The 22618-nt window shown below is 38.7% G+C and overlaps 1 protein-coding gene across 1 annotated transcript in view; it reads right to left on the bottom strand.

Annotated features, from left to right (window-relative positions):
- CNOT10 (CCR4-NOT transcription complex subunit 10) overlaps nucleotides 1-22618 on the bottom strand; it is a 64802-nt gene that overhangs the window by 16520 nt on the left and 25664 nt on the right. Inside the window, exons 8-13 of the mRNA XM_029243187.1 lie at nucleotides 21450-21567; nucleotides 18113-18262; nucleotides 16112-16314; nucleotides 11267-11388; nucleotides 9362-9538; nucleotides 8112-8192 (exon numbers count right to left, since the gene is read on the bottom strand). Coding sequence (XP_029099020.1) covers nucleotides 8112-8192; nucleotides 9362-9538; nucleotides 11267-11388; nucleotides 16112-16314; nucleotides 18113-18262; nucleotides 21450-21567 — 851 coding nt within the window. The remainder of the gene's footprint in view (nucleotides 1-8111; nucleotides 8193-9361; nucleotides 9539-11266; nucleotides 11389-16111; nucleotides 16315-18112; nucleotides 18263-21449; nucleotides 21568-22618) is intronic.

Here is a 22618-nt window from a genome sequence, read left to right as displayed (position 1 = left end):
GCCCGTGAGCCACAACTACTGAGCCTGCGTGCCACAACTACTGAAGCTTACATGCCTAGAGCCCGTGCTCCACAACAAGAGAAGCCACTGCAATGAGAAGCCTGCGCACCGCAACGAAGAGTAGCCCCTGCTCGCCGCAACTAGAGAAAGCCCGGGCGCAGCAACGAAGACCCAATGCAGCCAGAAATAAATAAATTTATTTAAAAAAAAAAAGTACATCCTTATAACCAATCACTATATGACAATCATTATCTCCCAAATGCATGTGGCAACATTAATATTTAAATCAAAGCAAATGGCCAACATATCAATCCCACACATGCTTCTACATTCTAAGATTCCTTTGGACCTTAGGCCTTTTAAAGACAAATTTTTCAGAAGAGATATTCAGCTAAATTTTGTGGCATGTGAGAAAACTGGCATAGGAACAATACTATACATTTGTAGAAACCATGTATCAACAAATACAAACACTTCAAACAGTTCTAAAACCTTAGAGGCAGCATTGTCCAACAGAAATATAATTGGGGACACGAGTGTAATTTTATATTTTAATGTGTCTAGTAGACACATTAAAAAAAGCAGAAACAGGTGAAATTAATTTTAATAGATTTAAATTTATCCAATATATCATTTCAACACAGTCAATATAAAAAATTACTGACATATATTACATTTTTTAAAGTTCTGAAATCCAGTGTGTGTCCTACATCTGACCTTTCACCAGCCACATCTCATGTGCTCAGGGGCCACATGTGATGAGTGGTTCTGGTACCAGACACTGCAGTCTTAGGGTCTAAGGAATACACGTAAAATACAAAGAAAGGGTTTTTTTGCTGTTGTCAAGAAACCAAGTTTTCCATGTCATATCACCCCATAAGTGATATATATGTAAGAGAAACTGACCATTTATCAATCATTAGTGGTTAAATTATATTTCCCCAAATAATATATTTAAAATTATATTAACTTTGAAATATTTCAAAATACCTTAAAAATTTTAAGTTAGGTATAATTTTTATACCTTAAAATACATCATTTTAACTGCACAGTTTGAATATATACAAGTAGCCACCAGCCCAATTAAGATACAGAATATTTCTTTCACCCGAGAAAGATTCCTTCCAGTCAGTTCCCCAACCACTGTTCTGATTTCTATGAACATAAGTTAGTTTTGTATAGTTTTGCCTGTCGTATAAATAGCATAAATAAAATCATACAGCATGTACCTTATATTGAGTAAAAGAAGAAACACAAAATGTTTTGAGTTTCATATCATGTTGACTTGTGCATCAGCAGCTTGTTCCTATTTACAGCTGAGTAGCATTCCAATACACAGAGTTGCCTGCAATATATTTTTTATTTTTTTAAACTCTTTTTAAAAAAATTTTGGTTGCACTGCGGGGCATGCGGGATTTAGTTCCCTGACCAGGGATTGAACTCGTGCCTCCTGCAGTGGAAGCGTGAAGTCCTGACCACTGGACTGCCAGGGAGTTCCTGGCCTGTAATTTAGTTATCCATTCTCCCACTGATGCATGACTGGGCTATTTCTACTTTTTGTCTATCACAAGTAAAGCTGCTATGGAATTTTTGCATGGACAAGTTCTCATTTCTCTTAGACAGAATGAAATAGAATCTTCTATTTTAAAAATTTAAAGTCATTGCATTTATTTAACTCAAGGCTACAGAGTGTGTGTGTTTTCTTTTTTTAAAAAAATAAATTAATTAATTTAATTTTTGGCTGTGTTGGGTCTTCGCTGCTGTGCACAGCCTTTAGTTATGGTGCGCGGGGGCTACTCTTCATTGTAGTGCATGGGCTTCTCATTGCAGTGGCTTCTCTTGTTGCAGAACACAGGCTCTAGGCACGTGGGCTCCCGTAGTTGTGGCACGCAAGCTCAGTAGTTGTGGCACATGGGCTTAGTTGCTCCGTGGCATGTGGGATCTTCCTGGACCAGGGCTCAAACCCGTGTCCCCTGCATTGGCAGGCGGATTCTTAACCACTGCGCCACCACGCAAGTCCCTGTGTGTGTTTTCTTAATTGAATGAAACCAATGGCTTTGCAGAGCTTTAGGTGGTTAAGGAACTGAAGCAATATTCTCACAGTGTCGTTATATATATGCTTTTCTTCATCCATTATATTGGTATCTCTAAGTTCATCTGAGCCTCACAATTAAAACTATTTAGTTGATTTCTGAGACATTTTCCTGTTTGGAGGACAAATTTCTGTTTTAATTGTGAGGATATTTTTCTGAAAGCTACCTTGATTTTATTTTATTATTTATTTATTTTTTATTTTTTAGCGGTACACGGGCCTCTCATCGCCACGGCCTCTCCCCTTGCGGAGCACAGGCTCCGGACACGCAGGCCCAGTGGCCATGGCTCACGGGCCCAGCCACTCCACGGCACGCGGGATCCTCCCGGACTGGGGCACGAACCCACGCCCCCTGCATCGGCAGGCGGACTCCCAACCACTGCGCCACCAGGGAAGCCCTGAAAGCTACCTTGATTTTAATATGGAATCTCACAATTGCTTCAGGTGTCCTATGCCTTCTGAAAACATACTTGTAACTCGGTTAGAATGAATTTTTTTGGCCCCATCTTCTTTTACATACAAATGAAAAAAAAAGAAAATAGTCAAGAAGCTCTGAACCATATGCTAAGAAGTGGCCATTAGAACAGTCATGATAATTTACAGCATATTAGTTATGCTGGAAATAGGAAATGAGGTTTTGCACTGGTGTCTTGGGTATTGTAGAACAGAGGGGTCAAATATAATAGTCCATAAAAACGAAACTATACACTAGTCACACACATTTCCAGTCACATAAAAGAATTCAGGTCAGAAATGGATGAAATCTCTAAGAATTCCAGGATCTCAACAGAGAACCACTGGGCTCAGACCCCTTTCTGTAGAAGACAGCTGGCTCCTGCCACGGAACTGCCCTTTAACACACCCAACTGCGCTGGGAGCTTTTATAGCTTTGAAAATTACCACACAAATCTTTTACGACTCCTTCCCCCACACCATTTGTCTCCACATTACCATTACTACTGTCCTGTGGAGCGGTTCTTTTTATAAATCTACCCTAAGGCTCCTTCTGTCTTGTTCCATTTCCCTTCTCCCATCTGCTCCATAAGAAAAAAAGGTTAATATATATCAGCAAACCCATCTTTACCTCACTTTATGATGACGGAATTCCCTATGGAGACACTTTGTCCCTTTCCACAAAAATAGGGAAGTAGTTTTATTTTCTCTGAAAACCACCAATCCTCCTACTAGGGTGTGTGGAAAGAAAACAGTTGTGAAAGGCACAAAACTCTTTGAGAGGAGGTATGCCACCCTGCACATACCCTTCTCTTTAATGCCACTTACAGAAGGTAAAGTTAAATTACACAACTCTGCAGCTGTTCAACCAGTGTGGAATCATAAACGTCTTAAATTGCATATGCATACATAAAGCAACCCTAAGATTAGTATTCATTCAAATATATTTGTAAAAATTAAGTTAAACTTAAATATCGTTTCAAATACCTTCATCATTAAGGATTCCCCTTAAAAACTGTGCACAATGATATTCACTGCAGCATTATTTGTAATAGCAGAGACTGAAAACATTATAAATAGCTAAATATAAATCAGTGTTAAATAAACTGTCATATCCATATAATGCAATTCTATGCACCCATTAGAAAGAATGAAACAGAGCTCTGTACTGATATAGAACAATCTCTAAAGACATATTGTCAAATGCAAAAAGTAAGGTATAGAGCAGTGTGGAACTCTGCAGGTGTAGTGTAAAATTCCCATATATACATATACTGGGATGATAATGAGAAATCTCACTGGAAGGACACATAGGAAACTGGTCAGCAGTTGCCCCTCAAGGGAGAGGAAGCAGAGGACTGAGACTGGCCAATATTCACTTTACACTGCAGAACCTTTTGTCTTACTTGTATTTTTACCATATAAAATAACCTATTAAAGATAGATGAACCTTGAGATAGCTATAAAATGCAGGTGGCTCCATAAACAGAGAAATGTATAGAAAATATTAGGCATATTGGGGAAGAAATGGTACATTTTTTTGGGCAAATTAAAGCATTTTCCCAAATATGGTACTGGCTGAAATTTACAATCCACCCCTTCTCATCAGCTCACTATACCAAACCCAGTTTAGCTTTACTTAATTTGCTCTGTTTTTACACATTTCCACTCGGATGAAAATCTAGCATAGTGAGTTTATTTTAGTTATATGGTTGGAATTTGATTTTTTTTTTTTTTTTTTGGCCACGCCATGTGGGATGTTAGTCCCATGACCAGGGATCGAACCTGTGCCCCCTGCAGTGGAAGGGCAGATACCTAATCACTGGACAGCCAGGGAATCCCCAAATTTGACTGTTTTTTCTTCTTTTTAAAATTCCATTTTAGGGACTTCCCCTGTGGTGCAGTGGTTTAGAATCCTCCTGCCAATGCAGGGGACATGGGTTCAAGCTATGGTCCGGGAAGATCCCACAGGCCACAGAGCAACTAAGCTCGTGCACCACAACTACTGAGCTTGTGCTCTAGAGCCCACGAGCCACAGCTACTGAGCCCACGTGCCACAACTACTGAAGCCTGCACACCCTAGAGCCCTCATGCCGCAACTACTGAAGCCTGCATGCCTAAAGCCCGTGCTCTGCAACAAGAGAAGCTACCACGAGAAGCCTGTGCACCGCAACGAAGAGTAGCCCCCGCTCGCCACAACTAGAGAAAGCCTGTGGGCAGCAATGAAGACCCAATGCAGCCAAAAGAAAAAAAAAAAGAAAAAAAAATATTGCTGTGGAGTGAAATAAAATGGAATTTAAAAAAACTTTTTAAATTTATTTTTGGCTGCATTGGGTCTTCGTTGCTGTATGCGGGCTTTCTCTAGTTGTGGCGAGTGGGGGCTACTCTTTGTTGCCGTGCGCAAGCATCTCATTGTAGTGGCTTCTCTTGTTGCAGAGCACCAGCTCTAGGCACCCAGGCTTCAGTAGTTGCAGCATGTGGGCTCAGAAGTTGCGGTGCGCAGGCTCTAGGGCGTATGGGCTTCAGTAGTTGTGGCTCGCGGGTTCTAGAACACAGGCTCAGTAGTTGTGGTGCATGGGCTTAGTTGCTCTGTGGCATGTGGGATCTTTCTGGACCAGGGATTGAACCTGCGTCCCCTGCATTGGCAGGCGGATTCATAACCACTGTGTCATCAGGGAGTCCCACAATATTCTTTTGTATGTTTTGTTTTTGCCATTGTTTCACCAGTAATTTGTCATAGTATTTTTTTATTTTCTTGCTATCTTATGACTCATACAAGAAATAAGAATTCAAGAAATTTTAATATAACTGAAGATTACTGAAAAAAACAGTTACCGTTGTCAAGTTTTAAAAAATCAAAACACTGCTTTCAAAACCTTATATTACCAACTCCTCATTTCTAACTAAATTTGAGATCTTAGATTTCCTTCCATATAATAAGATTAATGCTTTCCTCCTGACAATAGGATACAGGGGGAATATACACATACATAAAACCCAGGAAAGAAAGGTTATTACTGCAAAGTAGGAATCTGACAGAATAAAATAAAGAGATTAAAAAGCTGCTGTTTTGTTGAACAGGATGCCTGAAGCCCTGAGCTCGTTGACAGTAATGCAGTGCCATGAACACACTGACCTGACAATACATGACCAGAAAAGGGCACATCTGCTGGCCAGTCTTTCCTCCAAAGGGATTCACTAAGATTAATGAAGTAACTTCATTTTTTAAAAGTTGGAAGAAACAGATATCCAGTAAGAAGATAAAAATCATCAGTTATCCCATTACTAGGAAGGTTTTGACATAGATCCCTCCAGACTTTTTTTATGCAAACAGACGTTAAAAAAATATATGTACATTATTTTATAAAAATGTAATTTAAAACTGTTTAGACAGAAATCTTAGCATTTTATAGCTCTGTTCCAAGATTTATTTGGAAAGTTAAATGACGTTAATCAAATGTACTATTATGAAAAATTACACAATTATGGATAGAGCCATACCTTATTTGTTTATATAAAATAAACTCTAGATGAAACAAATTTAGATTGGTGGTTGTGATAGTGTATCAGTAAAAGTGCTAGAAAACATGGCTAAATTATTTTTTAAATCTTGGAGGCAAGAAGGCCTTTCCAAACATTGCACAAAATGGAAAAAAAAGGAAAGAAGATTGATAAATATGATAATAAATGAAACTCTGCTTTACAAAATACCGGAGGGACTTCCCTGGTGGTCCAGTGGTTAAGACTCTGTGCTCCCAATGCAGGGGGCCCAGGTTCAATCCCTGGTCAGGGAACTAAGATCCTATATACTGAAACTAAGCCTGTGCACCGCAACTACTGAGCCCGTGTGCCGCAATGAAGATCCAGTGCAGCCAAAACAAAACAAAACTAAATACCAGAAACAATGTTACAAGACAAATGATAAAGGCCAATTTCTTTAATATAGAAAAACTCTTATAAAAACAAAAAGGATGAAAAACCCAATACGAAAATGGTAAATCCTACAAACAGAAGGTTCACAGAAAAAGTAATATAGGTGATCAATAAACCTTGGCATCAGACTAAGCACCTTGAATGGACTGAAAGAAATGCAAAATTTTAAAGTGAGGTTGTTTTCCACTTATCAGGGTGATCAAATTATCATAAGAAGAAAAGATGCCCCGAATCTCACCACCTAGTAGCTAATCTAAGTAATATAATTTTCTCCTAAGTGTTTGCCATCTGCTTTTGAGGGCAGTGCTTTTTCGTTTACCTCTAAATCCTCTGCAACTAGCACAAGAATGTTTGTTGGAAAAAACGTGAATGAACTACCTGCAATGCTACCTGCAATATATAAATGTCTTAACTATACTCTTCTCACTTTTTGCAACTTAATAGGTGAAAAAATAAGCAATGATGGTTTTCTTTCCATTTTAATTTGCAGTCCTATTATTGAAATCATTCTTAAAAGTAATGCTGAACCATCAATCAATCCTACTTCCAATATATGAAAAAATCATGGTCAAAATACCCCAAATTTGTTGAAAGATAAATTTATAGACTTAAGAAAGTCAGATAACCCCAAGGAAGATTAAAAACAAAGAAAATCACACTTAGACTCATCATAGTCTAACTGCTGAAAAACAAAGACAATCTATGTTGACAGAAAAATGGCACCTACAATACAATGGCTGTGATCAGACAGTGGAGGCCAGAAGATAATGCAGTGACATCCTGAAAGAGCTGACTGAAAAGAAAACAAAAACAAAACCTAAAATACTGTATTCAGTGAAAACATCCTGCAAGAATGAAGATGAAATAAAGACAATTCTAGATTTAAAAAAGAAAAAACAAACAAAAAAACACAAAACCTTAGAAAAACAAAGACCTGTACTATTAGAAATGCAGAAGGGAGATCTTCAGACTGAAGGGAAATGCTTGCTATCTTATATAAAAACTAGAATCATCAGGAAATGGTACTCATGTGGCTAAACATAAAAGACTACTCTGTTCCTTTTAACATATATATGACTGTTCAAAGCAAAAATAATGGGGCTTATAATCTACACAGACAAAAATATAACTTAACCAAACTGACACAGATGAAATAGAAAATCTGAAGAGCACTCATCGATTGAAGAACTTGAATTCATTATCGAAACTTTCCTGCAAAGAAAACCTATGCCAGATGGTTTCACTGATGAATTCTATCAAACGTTTGAGGAAGGAGCAATACCTATCTTATATAAACTCTTTCAGAAAACAGAGGAAGCACTTCCCAGCTCACTCATATGTTCAGCATAACTCTGAAACTAAAACCTAACCAAGACACCTTAAGAAAGAAAAGCATGGACCACCCTTCCTTGTGAACATGAAAGCAAATATTCCTCACAAAATAGTAACAGATCCAATCTAACAATTTATAAAAAAGGTAATAAATCCTGACTAGTATGGTTTAGTCACAAGATTGAAAGGTTGGTTTAATATTTGACATTTAATCAGCATAATTCATAACATTAACAAAATAAAGGAGATAAACAATGTGCTTACTTAATAGATACAATGCTAATTTTGTTTAGATACTCACTTTAAGTTTTCTAATTCCTGTTTTCTCAATGGGGAAGAAGGTGGAGCTGGAATGCATTTATCTCCATCGTGGCTTTTACTGCTAAAATACAGACAGACTGCTAATTATGAAGCGCACGAATAAACAATTAAATGTAAAATTTTGTTTCCCTATACCCACTCCCATGCAACTTTTTATCAAAAAAGTGTAAAAGAACCAAAACATTGAAAAATGCGTAGTAACTCTGTATCACTAACATGTTAAAGCTACACTGCATATGAGTTTCTTTTTCCCAGTACATGATACCGCTTTAAAAAGTCTCTAACAGGGTTTCCCTGGTGGCGCAGTGGTTGAGAGTCCGCCTGCCGATGCAGGGGACATGGGTTCATGCCCCGGTCCAGGAAGATCCCACATGCCGCAGAGCGGCTGGGCCCGTGAGCCATGGCCGCTGAGCCTGCGCGTCCGGAGCCTCTGCTCCGCAACGGGAGAGGCCACGACAGTGAGAGGCCCGCGTACCACAAAAAAAAAAAAAAAAAAGTCTCTTAACAGAAAAAATATCTCTACTATACAAAGGAAACCACTCCAGTATTTTCACACATTTCTCATTCTTCTGTCCTTTACTAAGTATAGTAAAGCATAACCCCTTGATGGAGGAAAAACCATTCCACAATTTTGTTTCAAATTTTCTATAATAAACATGTTTTTCTACTATAATCAAGAAAAAATGCTGAGATGGAAGACTTGAGTTTAAAGGTGCCATGTGAAAAAAGAACTCTCTACATATAATGGTGTTTGTTTTATTACTAGATAAACTCTCCCTATTTCTATAGATTGGCATAATATTTAATTGATAGTAGGAAACCAGAAACGTATAGAAATGTTCTGGACGTCAGTGGTTTACAGTATGTTAAGAGAAAAGGCAGAAGACAGTAAGAAAAGAGAAGTTTTAGGGACTTAAGTATTTATTTTAATAAAAGTTAAAAAAAAAAAAAGCCATTTCTGACAGCAACCGGATTTCTTGCAGTGATTCCTCCTGGCAGTGAAAAGCTGTGACTTTCAACTTGTCTCCTTTAAGGTTCTTTTCTCACTTAGGCTTCACCTTATCTCTCTCTTCCAGAAATACTTAAACATTCATACTTTCCTTTCTTATTACTCAAAACAGAGAACTTTGGAAATTCAGGCTGCAGATTTCAGGAATTCAACTACAAGACAGAGGCTGACTAATGAAGTCCTAAAGATTTCACCAAGGGAGGTCAAAGGGGTCAGAATACCTGCAAGTGTCACTGCTTTCACTGCTCTCTGTGTTGCCACCTAATTGATTACTATTTTTAGACCCATTTTCCTGCTTTGGATCTTGCTGTTCTTCAGGTAACAGCAACAAGGCATTTCTGAGACAAATGGCTGCAAACTCCATACTGGCTACAGGAATGGCTGAAGACTGTCCATCACTAAAAGAACAAAACCAAGTTAGCTAAGAAAACAAAAACAATAAATAAAACTTTTCTATTATCAGGAATAAAACCAATATAACTGTAAATAAAAACTTTGCCATCTAAGAGGTAGAAATTTTAATATAAGCAGTTATAAGAGAATGCTAAAGAACCCAAATCCTACATATTATACGGGCATACCTTGGAGATATCACAGGTTCGGTTCCAGACCACCACAATAAAGCAAAGATTGCAATAAAACAATAAAGCAAAGATTGCAATAAAACACTACTCTGTGGTCTATTAAGTCTGCGATAGCATGATGTCTAAAAAAACAATGTACATACCTTAAAAAATACTTGTTAAAAAAATGCTAACCATCATGAGCCTTCAGCAAGTCATAATCTTTTTGCAATAGTACCACTGATGACCACTGATCACAGATTACCATAACAAATAATTACGAAAATGTTTGAAATATTCCAAGAATTACCAGAATGTGACACAGAGACACAAAGTGAGCAGTTGTTGTTGGAAAAATGGCACCAACAGACTTGCTCTATGCAGGGTTGCCACAAACCTTCAGTTTGTAAAAAACAAAAAAAGCAGCATCTGCAAAGCTCAGTACAGCAAAGTGCAGTAAAAGGAGGTATGTCTGTGTATAAGATATAAAAAGTATAAATAATAGATTGCAAGTATATACATTAGACACCACATTGTGTCTATAGGAATGGGACTGAGGCTAGGAGACAACCTGAAGGATATCTGCAACGTCAACGTTAAACTAACAAAGGAGTTATAGACAAGGAAAATTGTAGTGAAGGCCAGGACAGGTGCAGTCAGAACTGGAAAGAAGGGAAGAAAGTAGATTTTTCACATCTGAGCCTTGTTTTGGTTGATGTTTGCTTTTGGAAATACCTTATTTACACATTTTGAAAAAGCAGCGTTATTTGTCTTATAACTTTGTTGAGATTTTATATAACTTCCTATTGGTTTTATATATCAAACTAAGTCAGCTTTATTGGGGGAAAAAAGTGAAAAGTAGTAACAATTTTGAAACTGTAGGAAAGTGATGCTTTAACTTGTCGTTTGAACGAAATCTGCATTATTGTTGAAATAAGAGCAAAATATTGTGTGCCAGATACTTTTTTAAAACTTTGGGAAAACTTTTAAATGGTAGTGAACAATTTTATTTTTGGGAAAAGAAAAAAAGGAGCAAGTTTCTTACAAAGCCTACTCCTTTAGAAATAAGAGCAACTCCAAATTGGAATCTTTGTAAAAGATAAAGATGTTCATATTTAAAAGTTGTTCAATTGAAAAGTAGTTCTACAAGTGACAGCTTTATAATACTTTTGTTTATATATGTTAGTAATTTTTTCTCCTGATACTAAGAATTAGCTTTAGGGACTATGAGAAAATAAAAATAACTAAATGAAAAGTATCAATGATAAACGATATAAAAAGGAAACATCAAGATGCCCTCTTCTGGACATTCTGAATAATGGCACTGAATAGACCAGCGTTTCTTAGGGCATCAACAATTTCAGCACCCATGGATGTAATAAACCAAAATCATATGTCAAATAACATTCACCACATACCTACGTATAGGAGTCTATTTCTTGAAGTAGCAATAAAATCTAATTACAAAGTGGCTCCTCCTATGAAGTAATTCCTAAGCATATATTTTATACATAACATTACTATGAAATATTATTATACACTTTCTCTTAGCAAAATACTTACTTATATACAGTATTTTGTATGGACTGTGATGCCAGAACTATTTTACGATGATAGCCTTGACCAACAATAGACTGTACAATTCCTTTTTTACTTGGAAGACCTTTAGTTTCTTGTTCAGAAGTCTACAAAATACAAATAATTTCCAATTAATTTAATGGAATTGTAAGATGGGGTATGAAAAATAATCCAGTACCTTTTACAATTACTCTAATAAAATTCTTAAGATCCTTAAGATTCTTAAGATCAATGTGGAGTTTTGGGTGATACAGGAAATGTCTGGTAGTGAAGAGTACATGAGTCTGAAAATCTGCAATATACACTACACTTTATTAGTATAAGGTCTGAGGTAATTCTGAGGACAAAAAGCAATTCAAGAATGACTCAAGGGCTTCCCTGGTGGCACAGTGGCTGGGAGTCCGCCTGTCGATGCAGGGGACGCGGGTTCGTGCCCCGGTCCGGGAGGATCCCGCATGCCGCGGAGCGGCTGGGCCCGTGAGCCATGGCTGCTGGGCCTGCCCGTCCGGAGCCTGTGCTCCGCGACAGGAGAGGCCACAGCAGTGAGGGGCCCGCGTACAGCAAAAAAAAAAAAAAAAGAATGACTCAAGTGGGACTCTGTGCTTACACTGCAGGGGGTGCGGGTTTGATCCCTTGTCAGGGAACTAAGATCCCACATGCCACAAGGTGCGTCCAAAAAAAAAAGAATGACTCAACTAACAAGGTCCTACTATATAGCACAGCACAGAGAACTACATTCAGTATCCTATGATAAACCATAATGGAAAAGAATATATATAAAAAAAGAATGTATTAAAGAAAAAAAAGAATGACTCAAGCATTTATTTAGAATCATTTATTTGGACCATTCTGTGCCCCAGGCTGCATGTGATGGGCACGTCGATGTCAGAGTAAGGAAAATAAAAGCCACAAAAACACAGTGAACAAGAGAAGGGAAGCAGCTACACTTCCTAAAACACAGATCTTTTCCTTCTTAATTGAAAGTATTAATTATAAGTGTCAACAACATATACACACTAACAAGTTATATATGTCAAAATTTACGTGGGCACAATTCTTACCTGCTAGAAAATTAAAATTCTAAAGCCCTGTAAACATTAAACTGAAAATAGTAAAAGCTACTTATACATATAGTTTTTTTGTTTTTGTTTTTTGATATTTCACTACAGTACATCATCTCACTACAGGAGCCTGGTGATGCCAATTTCCTTTATCTTCCCCCTTCACTCTAAGTCTCTGATTTACCTGCATTTTGTAAAGTCCTGCAGATTCTCATACACAGGAACAAAATGGAGCCAATTCATAGGAACTTGCAGAGATAAACTCTGCCCTGCAAAAAGTCCATCTCTAAACACAAATGTTTCTGTACTACTTATTACTTCTTGCTCCGTAACCGAACTTTCTTATAGTTGTACTTCCATATATGTATGACTTTAAGCAAAACAAGGATTCATTTGTAGATTCATTTTAGAAAGAAAGTATTACGTAACACAAAAAATACAATAAAACTGACTGGAACTATTTTGTCTTGAGGAGGCGGCTAAGGAACATTAGTGAAAAATAAGAAAGAGTGGATATTCTGAACCATGATTGGAAGGCCTTCTCTTCTGACCTTTTTTCCTGGTGGGGTGATAAATTTGTGATGGTTTGTCCATACTCTCTTCCCTGATCCTTAAGGCTGTAGAAGCTGATCAGATGGCTAGATCTGGATGGAACTAAAATTCCACAATAATATACCATAGCTTCAATAATAGATCAGTAGCCAAAAAAGTGTGCCAGAACAGTCTTTATTTATCTATCTATTTATTTATTGCTGCATTGGGTCTTCGTTGAGGCGCGTGGGCTTCTCATTGTCGTGGCTTCTCGTTGCAGAGCACGGGCTCTAGGCGTGCAGGCTTCAGTAGTTGTGGCTCGTGGGCTCTAGAGCTCAGGCTCAGCAGTTGTGGCACATAGGCTTAGTTGCTCCGTGGCATGTGGGATCTTCCAGAGCCAGGGCTTGAACCCGTGTCCCTTGTATTGGCAGGCAGATTCTTAACCACTGCACCACCAGGGAAGCCCCCAGAACAGTCTTAATGTAAAATAATGATATGTAATTAAAGTATTTGCAATTTTATAGTGTCTTGGCAGTAGGAACTGCACTCAAGAAATACGAGTTTCAGAACTCAGAAAAATAAACGGCACAGTTTCAGAAAAGTAAATGGTTCATGGTGATTTTTTAAGTAGCCTTCTCTCTTTTTTTTTAGAAAGAAGGAAATTCTACCATTTTGAATGAATGAATGAATGAATTTGGCTGCATCGGGTCTTAGCTGTGGCACGTGGGATTTCTGCTGCGGTGTAGTTGCGGCACGTGGGCTTAGTTGCCCTGCATGTGAGATCTTAGTTCCCCGACCAGGAACTGAACCTGTGTCCCCTGCATTGGAAGGTGGATTCTTAACCACTGGACCACCAGGGAAGTCCTAAGTAGCCTTGCGTTGGGTCTTCGTTGCTGCGTGTAGGCTTTCTCTAGTTGTGGGGAGCAGGGGTTACTCTTCATTGCAGTATGCGAGCTTCTCATTGTGGTGGCTTCTCTTTTTTTTTTTTTTTTTTGTGGTGGCTTCTCTTGTTGTGGAGCACGGGCCCTAGGCATGTGGGCTTCAGTAGCTGTGGTGTGCGGGCTCAGTAGCTGTGGCTCGCGGGCTCGAGAGCACAGGCTCAGTAGTTGTGGCACACGGGCTTAAATGCTCTGCGGCACGTGGGAGCTTCCCGGACCAGGGATTGAACCCGTGGTCCCCTGCATCGGTAGATGGATTCTTCACCACTGCGCCACCAGGGAAGTCCCTGAGTCTATGTTTTTTATCTAGCAAATCTTTTCTTATATATCATACACTGCCCAGGTAAACATAAACTCTGCATCTGCCAGAAGAGGTCTGAAACAACATGCATCAGATAATGAGGACAAAATGACCTCTTTGGCATCACCAATTTAATAATTAAATTGGTTCTGTTTATTAAAAAATGAATTTATTTTGGAAGGTACAAAGTGCTCTGTTCAGCATCCCTTTTGTCCTGAGTAAATAAATGTTACGAAATTTTATTTGGAGTTCATAATTTCTCCTGTTGGGATTTTCCTCAAGTGTATTTTGGCGTTGTTTTTACTGTCTTTTCGGTCACCTCAGGTTTTATTTTACTTTATTTTTCTGTCCTTTTTTTTGTTTTTGGCTGTGCTGTGCGCAGCTTGCAGGATCTTAGTTTCCCAACCAGGGACTGAAAGCGGGCCCTTGGTAGTGAAAGCACTGGACAGCCAGGGAGTTCCCCACCTCAGGTTTTAGAAAGAGGAGAAGCACAAAGATAAACATAATTATTTATAGCGAATTTCCTATTAGTAGCACAGACTGTGAGTGTTCTGGTATCCACCAAGCTATGGCAACCAAGTCATCTTTACCATCGTTTAAAAGTTACAAATTTAGGGCTTCCCTGGTGGCGCAGTGGTTGAGAGTCCGCCTGCCGATGCAGGGGACACGGGTTCGTGCCCCGGTCCGGGAAGATCCCACATGCCGCAGAGCGGCTGGGCCCGTGAGCCGTGGCCGCTGAGCCTGCGCGTCCGGAGCCTGTGCTCCACAACAGTGAGAGGCCCGCGCACCGCAAAAAAAAAAAAAAAAAAAAAGTTACAAATTTAGAACTTTCCAGAAAAAATGGGAGGAAAAAACCGTCAGAATGAAATCCATAGAAGACAATCCTAAAAGTACTATTTCTAAAAATAAGTAATTTTAAAAGAAAGTGTTAAACCTTACTAAGGCCTCCAACACTGATTAAATTCATCACATTAAAGAGAATAAGCAATTTCTACAGATTCTTTTGTTTTAAAAAAGTGTAAATTCTGCCTTGAGTTTTTTATCAGCTAATTTAAGAATTATCTAATAAGAACGTTGTCCCTTAAAAGGGACAATGAAATAAACCATTAAAGCCTCAAAGACAACATTCATCTCTTCCCCCAGTGGCATACTCAAATCATAAGCTACTTTAAGTATCAAGTGTGAAAACTGCCAGACAAACACACCTCTTTAATCCCTTTAGTTCCTGTAGTTGCTTTTCAGGAAGTGTTATCACCTATGGCAAGCATGCCAAGCAAAACCTCAGGATGCCATACCCCCCACCTCCACAGACCTGATGAGCCTGAGCCCGGCAACGGCGGGGGGGTAGGGGGTGGCTAGGAAATGGGGTGTCTGGTGATTCTGATACAACCTGTCTTTCCCCTACCTCCCACTGACCCCTCCCCACTTGAGATTCAAACGGCTTTCACCAACTGCCGTTTGGAGATAATCTAGGCATGGACACTAGTGTAAACTGGCCTATTTCTCACGGCCACCGTGGATGAACACGTGTCAGAGAGAAACAGCCTGGTAATCCACTAACTCGACAACATTTACTGAATCAAAAGTAAACCCTGCAGGCACTGGAGGAAGCACAGCATAATGCAGTTCTTTCCACACTCACTGTGTTATCAGCAGCCCTCCTTTAATCACTGGGCGCACACACCACTCTCACGCCAGCTGATGGCGTGGCCCCTGCCCCAGCAGCTCACAGACCACTGTTTCAACAGATATGACCTTCTTAATGGCTTCAACTTTTCAACGTGACTGCTGACACATGTTGCCGTGCTCACCAAGAGTCAGAAAGTGAACACATGACTTCATGAAACTAAATTTTGTCCAACTGATAAAGAACAGAAGACTATCTTTACAAATTCCCTGAGAGTTAAAAAGGGGAGGAGGTCTTTATGTCACCAAGTATTTATTGCTCTCTATGGAACAAGTGGGGGTGGGGTAGGGGTTCAAAAAGACAGAGACTCACCCCCTTATTGGCAGCAATGCAGCACTCAGCCAGCCTCAGCCAGAGGCGGGGGTTTGCATGGTAAACCTGAACAGCTTCAATCAGACACTCAAATGCAGCAAGAGGCCTTCCAATGTGAAGCAGCTGAATCCCACAGTTATACAGCAACTCATACCTCTTGTTGGTTAGTAATGTACACATGGGTCTTCCTGAAAATTTTTTGCCTGATGATAAAAAGCAGATGAGAATCATCAGATTTAAAATAACAGCTCCACTGAAAACATTTATTCCACCAAGTATAAAAGTATATATACTACTGCCTTTTTGACACCAATGACCCCAATCCCCAATCTGAAGTTGTAAACAGCTCTCACCACAGCTCTCACCACAGCTCTCACCACAGTGATGATCTCCATCCCCAACCCCACAAATATCCTCCAGAGGCATCTCAGTTGTCTGTGTTTGTGGGGCCAGAGATGTGTCTTCTCATTACCAGCTCCTCAGGCAACAATGTTCCAGGAAGGCAAAGACCCACTCTCACTCCACTGAACCTTACACTACCTTTCCACACTTTTAGAGCCTGCAAGAAGATTCCACTCTTTTTCACTTTCAGTTCAGTTAGCCATGTTATCATTATATGTTTTCTTAACCAGAAGCATTCAGTTAATCTTAGGGTGTTAGGGAACTTTACCACGGAAACAAAAAATTAATGTACTATATACCTACAGTGACTATTGTTCACTCACTTATTCTTTTTTTTTTTTAATTAATTATTTATTTTTGGCTGCGTTGGGTCTTGGGTTGCTGCACACGGGCTTTCCCTAGTTGCGGCAAGCAGGGGCTACTCTTCATTGCGGCGCGCGGGCTTCTCACTTGCGGTGGCTTCTCTTGTTGAGGAGCACAGGCTCTAGGTGCACGGACTCAGTTGTTGTGGCTCGTAGGCTCAGTAGTTGTGGCTCGCGGGCTCTAGAGTGCAGGCTCAGTAGTTGTGGTGCACGGGCTTAGTTGATCCGCCGCATGTGGGATCTTCCCGGACCAGGGATTGAACCCGTGTCCCCTGCATTGGCAGGCAGATTCTTAACCACTGTACCACCAGGGAAGTCCCACTCACTTATTCTAACTTTTGCAGGCCATAATAAAATGAGACTAGGGAATTCCCTGGCAGTCCAGTGGTTAGGACCTGGCACTTTCACTGTCAGGGCCCAGGTTTGATCCCTGGTTGGGGAACTAAGATCCCACAAGCCGAGTGGCGTGGCCACAGAAAGAAAAAAAAAAAAAGAAAAAAAGAGACTGTGATTTTTGGGATACATTTTCCATCAATTAAATAGTCTTTAAAATATTTTAAAAAGCGGGACTTCCCTGGTGGTCCAGTGGTTAAGACTCCATGCTCCCAATGCAGGGGGCCTGGGTTCGATCCCTGGGCAGGGAACTAGGTCCTGCATGCTGCAACTGAGAGCCCACACGAGGCAGCAAAGATCCCGTGTGCTGCAACTAAGACCAGGTGCAGCCAAATAAATAAATACATAAATATTTTTAAAAATAATAATTTTTTAAAAATTAAAAAATTTTTAAATATTTTAAAAAGCTAAATAATTGCCTGATTTTAAGCATTTCAGATCAAGGATCCACATCCTATGAATATTAAAGGAATAAACTCCAGGAATTTGCTTAAAGATTGTCAGGTGCTGTCAACAGTATCACATTTGAAACTCTGAAAGGAAGCTAGAATAAAACTAGTTTGGCACAGTCAAGAAATCTTAGCAAAATATTTTGCTTTATAGCATTACCATATGGGATTACTGACTTTCAAATCCATGAAAAAATGAATGTAGCTTAAACTTCTTTAATTACTACTCAAAGGAGCAACATCTACTAAAAATCCTGAGTCCAATTTTTGGGCAGGATCAGTGTTAAGTGTATGTAAGAACACATGGCATGCATTTTATAACCAGATGCTTGCTCTTTAAAATCATATTTTCCTCAAGTAGTAAAATATAAACTGTCCCCCTTTAATGGGCTTACCTGGATCAGTGCTACCTGCACTGAGCTGTGCACAGACGTTGTCGTTCTCCTGCAGAGCCTTTTTAAAGTAGAAAATTCCCAAATTGTGCTTGCTCATGGCAAAATGGATACAACCAAGATTATTCCAGAACATGCACCTCAAGCATTCACCTGAGAAAAACATACATAAGTTTATCCACAAATTTTACTGCTGCTACATATCATACAAGAATCAGGCTTAGCAAGCAAGAGTCAATTATATATGCAATTCTACTCCTTACAGAACAGTTTACAAGGCATTTGAAATTTAGGAAACATGAAAATTTTGTAAATTCCTTTTCTCTTAAAATCTCTTATTAAAGGTGATAAATCAATCCTGCATATTGATTTTGTTAGCCTGTTTAGTTTTTTCTTCTGATTTAACTTTTAATAATCATAGGCAAATAATACAAAAATGCAAAGGACAAGAAGTATTTATTAGTAACATAATATGTATGCACTGCATCCACACAACAAAATATTATGTACAAACTGGAAGGAATGCAGCAAGCTACAGAAACAGTCAAAATATATTAAATGAAGAATAGCAAGTGTATATAAACAGAACATGTAGAATCCTGCTTTGCTTTGTTCAACTCTTAAGTTTCCACTCTTCTTTCCATTCACACTCCTTTAAATATGACTATGGCTGAGCATCTATCTTCCCATGTGTGTTGGGCATTTGTATTTCTTATCCTGTACACTTGGCTCTTCCTGCTCTTTACCCATTTAAAAAATTTGGTTACAGATGTTTTTCCTATTGGTTACCTGCTAGTGTGTATGTTATAGAAACCTTCTGTCACATCTGTTTCAATTATTTCCCTCCACTGCCAGTTTGTCATCTGTCTTGTGACTTGGTTCAGAGTGTGTGTGTATGCTTATGTTTTCAATCATAAAAAGTTTTACATTTTTATGTGGTCAAATTTGGTAATCTTTTCTAAACTGTATGGTTCTTAGATTTTGGATAATGTTTAATCGAGGCTTCCCCACCACAAAAACAAAATATTCATCCAAGTTTTCTTTTGCTGTTTTTACGATTTTTTTTTTACATTATAATCCTGCATCTCTCTAGATTTTATTTTGGTGTAATGAAAGCAATCCAGGTTTTTCTAAATTTTTGTTTTTTGTTTTTTGTTTGTTTTTTTTGGTATGCGGGCCTCTCACTGTTGTGGCCTCTCCCGTTGCGGAGCACAGGCTCCAGACACGCAGGCTCAACGGCCATGGCTCACGGGCCCAGCCGCTCTGCAGCATGTGGGATCTTACCGTACCGGGGCACGAACCCGTGTCCCCTGCATTGGCAGGCGGACTCTCAACCACTGCGCCACCAGGGAAGCCCTCTAAATTGTTTTTTTCTAAATGGTTTCCCAAAAATTCCAAAACAATTTACTGACAGTCTGTCTTTTCCTCAATGATATAAAACACCGAACTAGATTGATAAAATTAATAATCAGAATATTCATTCAATGCTAAAAATTAAAGGTTGGCCTCTGATATGTTTTAAAATTAAACAATGAGAATATTTAAGAAAGAAAAAAAAACTAGGTGGAGGAAAAAAGAGTAAGAAATACATTAATATGTTTTAAAGGAGGTTGCTTCTGGCGAGTGGCATTATGAACAATTTAGGAGAAATTCTATTCCCAAATCTTCTCTAATAAGCCTATTTTATCAGCAGCAAACACTGAATTTTATGTGTGGGAAGCAAATTAAAGATTTTAAAATTAATACTATGAAAAATATCAATACATTAAAGTATATAACTATATATAAAATCTATCCTATTAGATTATCATAATTGTTGACTAGTCGACTACATGTCCTGCTCCATTTTAAAGACTGACAATATCTGAAATTCTGAAATCTGTGTCAAGACAATTCTAAGTAAAATTTCTGCAATGTATATTACCTTTTTAGTCTGAGAGACCGTTCCAGTTTGGGTGTTAGAGGGTCTCTGAGGAGAAACTATGACAATAAAAACATGAAAAATAAAAATTTAACAGAATCAGAAATGGGTACTCAGAACAAATGGAGTACCCAAGAGAATTATAATGGAAAAAACTGACTTTCTCCATCCTCTATGACTCCACTGAACTGAAGGGGTGAATGCGGGAAGGTTTGAGTATGTTTGCATGTGTGTTCTGTGCATTGGTCTGAATAGAATCTCAAACGAAACAAACACTATATTCATCCTTTGCATTCTGAACTTGGTACAAAATATTTTCAATAGTTTAACCTTGGGGACTTCCCTGGTGGTCCAATGGTTAAAGACTTCGCCTTCTAATGCAGGGGGTGTGGGTTCGATCCCTGGTTGGGGAGCTAAGATCCCACATGCCTCGTGGCCAAAAACCAAAACATAAAACAGAAGCAATACTGTAGCAAATTCAATAGAGACTTTAATTAGATTTCTTTTTAAAAAAAAATATATTAAAAAAATATATATATTTATTTATTTTTGTTTTTAAAAAATTTTTATTTATTTATTTATTTTTGGCTGTGTTGGGTCTTTGTTGCTGTGTGTGGGCTTTCTCTAGCTGCGGCGAGCGAGGGTTACTCTTCATTGTGGTGCGCGGGCTTCTCATTGTGGTGGCTTCTCTTGTTGCAGAGCACAGGCTCTAGGGCACGTGGACTTAAGTAGTTGTGGCACGCGGGCTCTAGAGCGCAGGCTCAATATTTGTGGCACACGGGCTTAGCTGCTCTGCGGCATGTGGGATCTTCCCAGACTAGGGCTTGAACCCGTGTCCCCTGAATTGGCAGGCAGATTCCTAACCACTGTGCTACCAGGGAAGTCCCAATAGAGATTTTTAAAATGGGCCCCATTAAAAAAAAAAAATCTTAAAAAAAAATAGTTTAACCTCATTTCTTGAATAAACTGATTTTCCTTCTTCCCCATAAAACAGCAATGATATGAACTTAAATGACAGCTACAAATTCTACCTTTCATTTTAGTATCATATTATTCACTGCTTTTATGGGAGAGAAGGGAAAAGTAAAAACATTATGATCGCATTTCCTTAAAAGGACTCATTTCACAAAGCAAAAGACCAAGGACCTTATGCCCTGGACAGAATTTCTAAGCTGGTATTAAAACTAAAATGATAGAAAGAGCATATGAAGTGAAAGATAAGTAAAATAAGAAGGGAGGTTTCTTTTAAAATGGAAATGAGTAATAAAATACCAGGAATTTTCTGAAGCAGCAATAATAAAACATTTTCATTTAAAAAATTAGCAAAAATCACTCTGAACAGCAGTCTAGGGAAAAAAACCAAGAAACAAGGCATAAGAGTCAGGAAGAAAATACCAAAACTTCACAGTTTTCTTTTACCTGTTTTCATGAATCCTGGATGCTCAGCAATGTTTGAACTATTCAACAGCTTCACAGCTTTTCGATAATTGCCTCTTAAGTACTCAAAATTGCTTTTAAGAAACAGGGAGGGTGCAGACTGTAAAGAAAACATAAGTTTCTTACAGTTTGTACTCAGATGTCTAATGTGAGATCATAATCAGACTTGCACTGGCATGTGGTCAAGGGCATACATGAGTCACTTAAGCCACGGTCACAAAAACTATGGTCTCTGAGCTTTCCATCGCTCTCACAATCTAAAACAATGAAACCTGGCAGAGAGCACTTTACAAACTGAATTATTAAAGGTCTACCTAAAAAAATACATATAACATATATGAGTAAGAATACAGTCTGCAAAATATCCACTGACTGTCTTCATCTATTACACTATTAATTGAAAGCCAATGTAACAGCAGAAACTAAGTCCTTCATTTTAACGGTTATTACAGAGACTGGTGATCTCCCTTATTTTTTAGGATATAAATACACCTCCATTAGAACCCAAAGAAGTACAAATAATCAAATGCTTTTCCAAGTGGGGGAAAAAAGTGTCATTTTATGAATGGAAAAATTCCCTAACAGAATTCCTTATTTTCAAGGGCTAATCTTGCTGTTACAAAAATCACGCTTTAGATCACAGACCACCTTTTGCTTCTCCTAAAACTTCCTCCTGAAGTTTTCCCCGATTTGGGTATGACTAACAATTATTTATTTTCCTGTTTGTCTCTCCCCTCTGATGATGGTATACTTTAAGGAAGGGAATCATGTCTTTTCTCCCAAAAACGGTTTGATAACGGCTGGCTGGCTACTTATACTTAAGCCTTTCCCTCTTAGCCTCAAGTCTACCCTTCAGGTCTAGGCTACAACTGTTCTCAAAAATCACCTGAGTAAAACTGACCCAGTGGCCAATCTAGATCCTGCCTGAGATTTCTAGGTCAATTTTCCTGAACTACTCCTTCTATAAACCGTATCTCTTTATGATTTCACACTTTTAATTAAGTTTTCCTAAACTTTCCCTCTACTGTCTTTAAAAAAATTACTTATTAGTGGAGGGATGGGGTGGAGGGAAATGAAGGAGTAATTATAACTCAAGTACTCTGGCACTAATCAAACTGAAGGTATTGTCAAGCCAAAGATCATTTGGAAGG

This window comes from Monodon monoceros, unplaced genomic scaffold (assembly GCF_005190385.1).
Source record: "Monodon monoceros isolate NGI ecotype Baffin Bay Population unplaced genomic scaffold, NGI_Narwhal_1 Super_Scaffold_3, whole genome shotgun sequence".
NCBI classification, from domain to species: domain Eukaryota; kingdom Metazoa; phylum Chordata; class Mammalia; order Artiodactyla; family Monodontidae; genus Monodon; species Monodon monoceros.
This window is presented reverse-complemented; position numbering and strand designations above follow the sequence as displayed.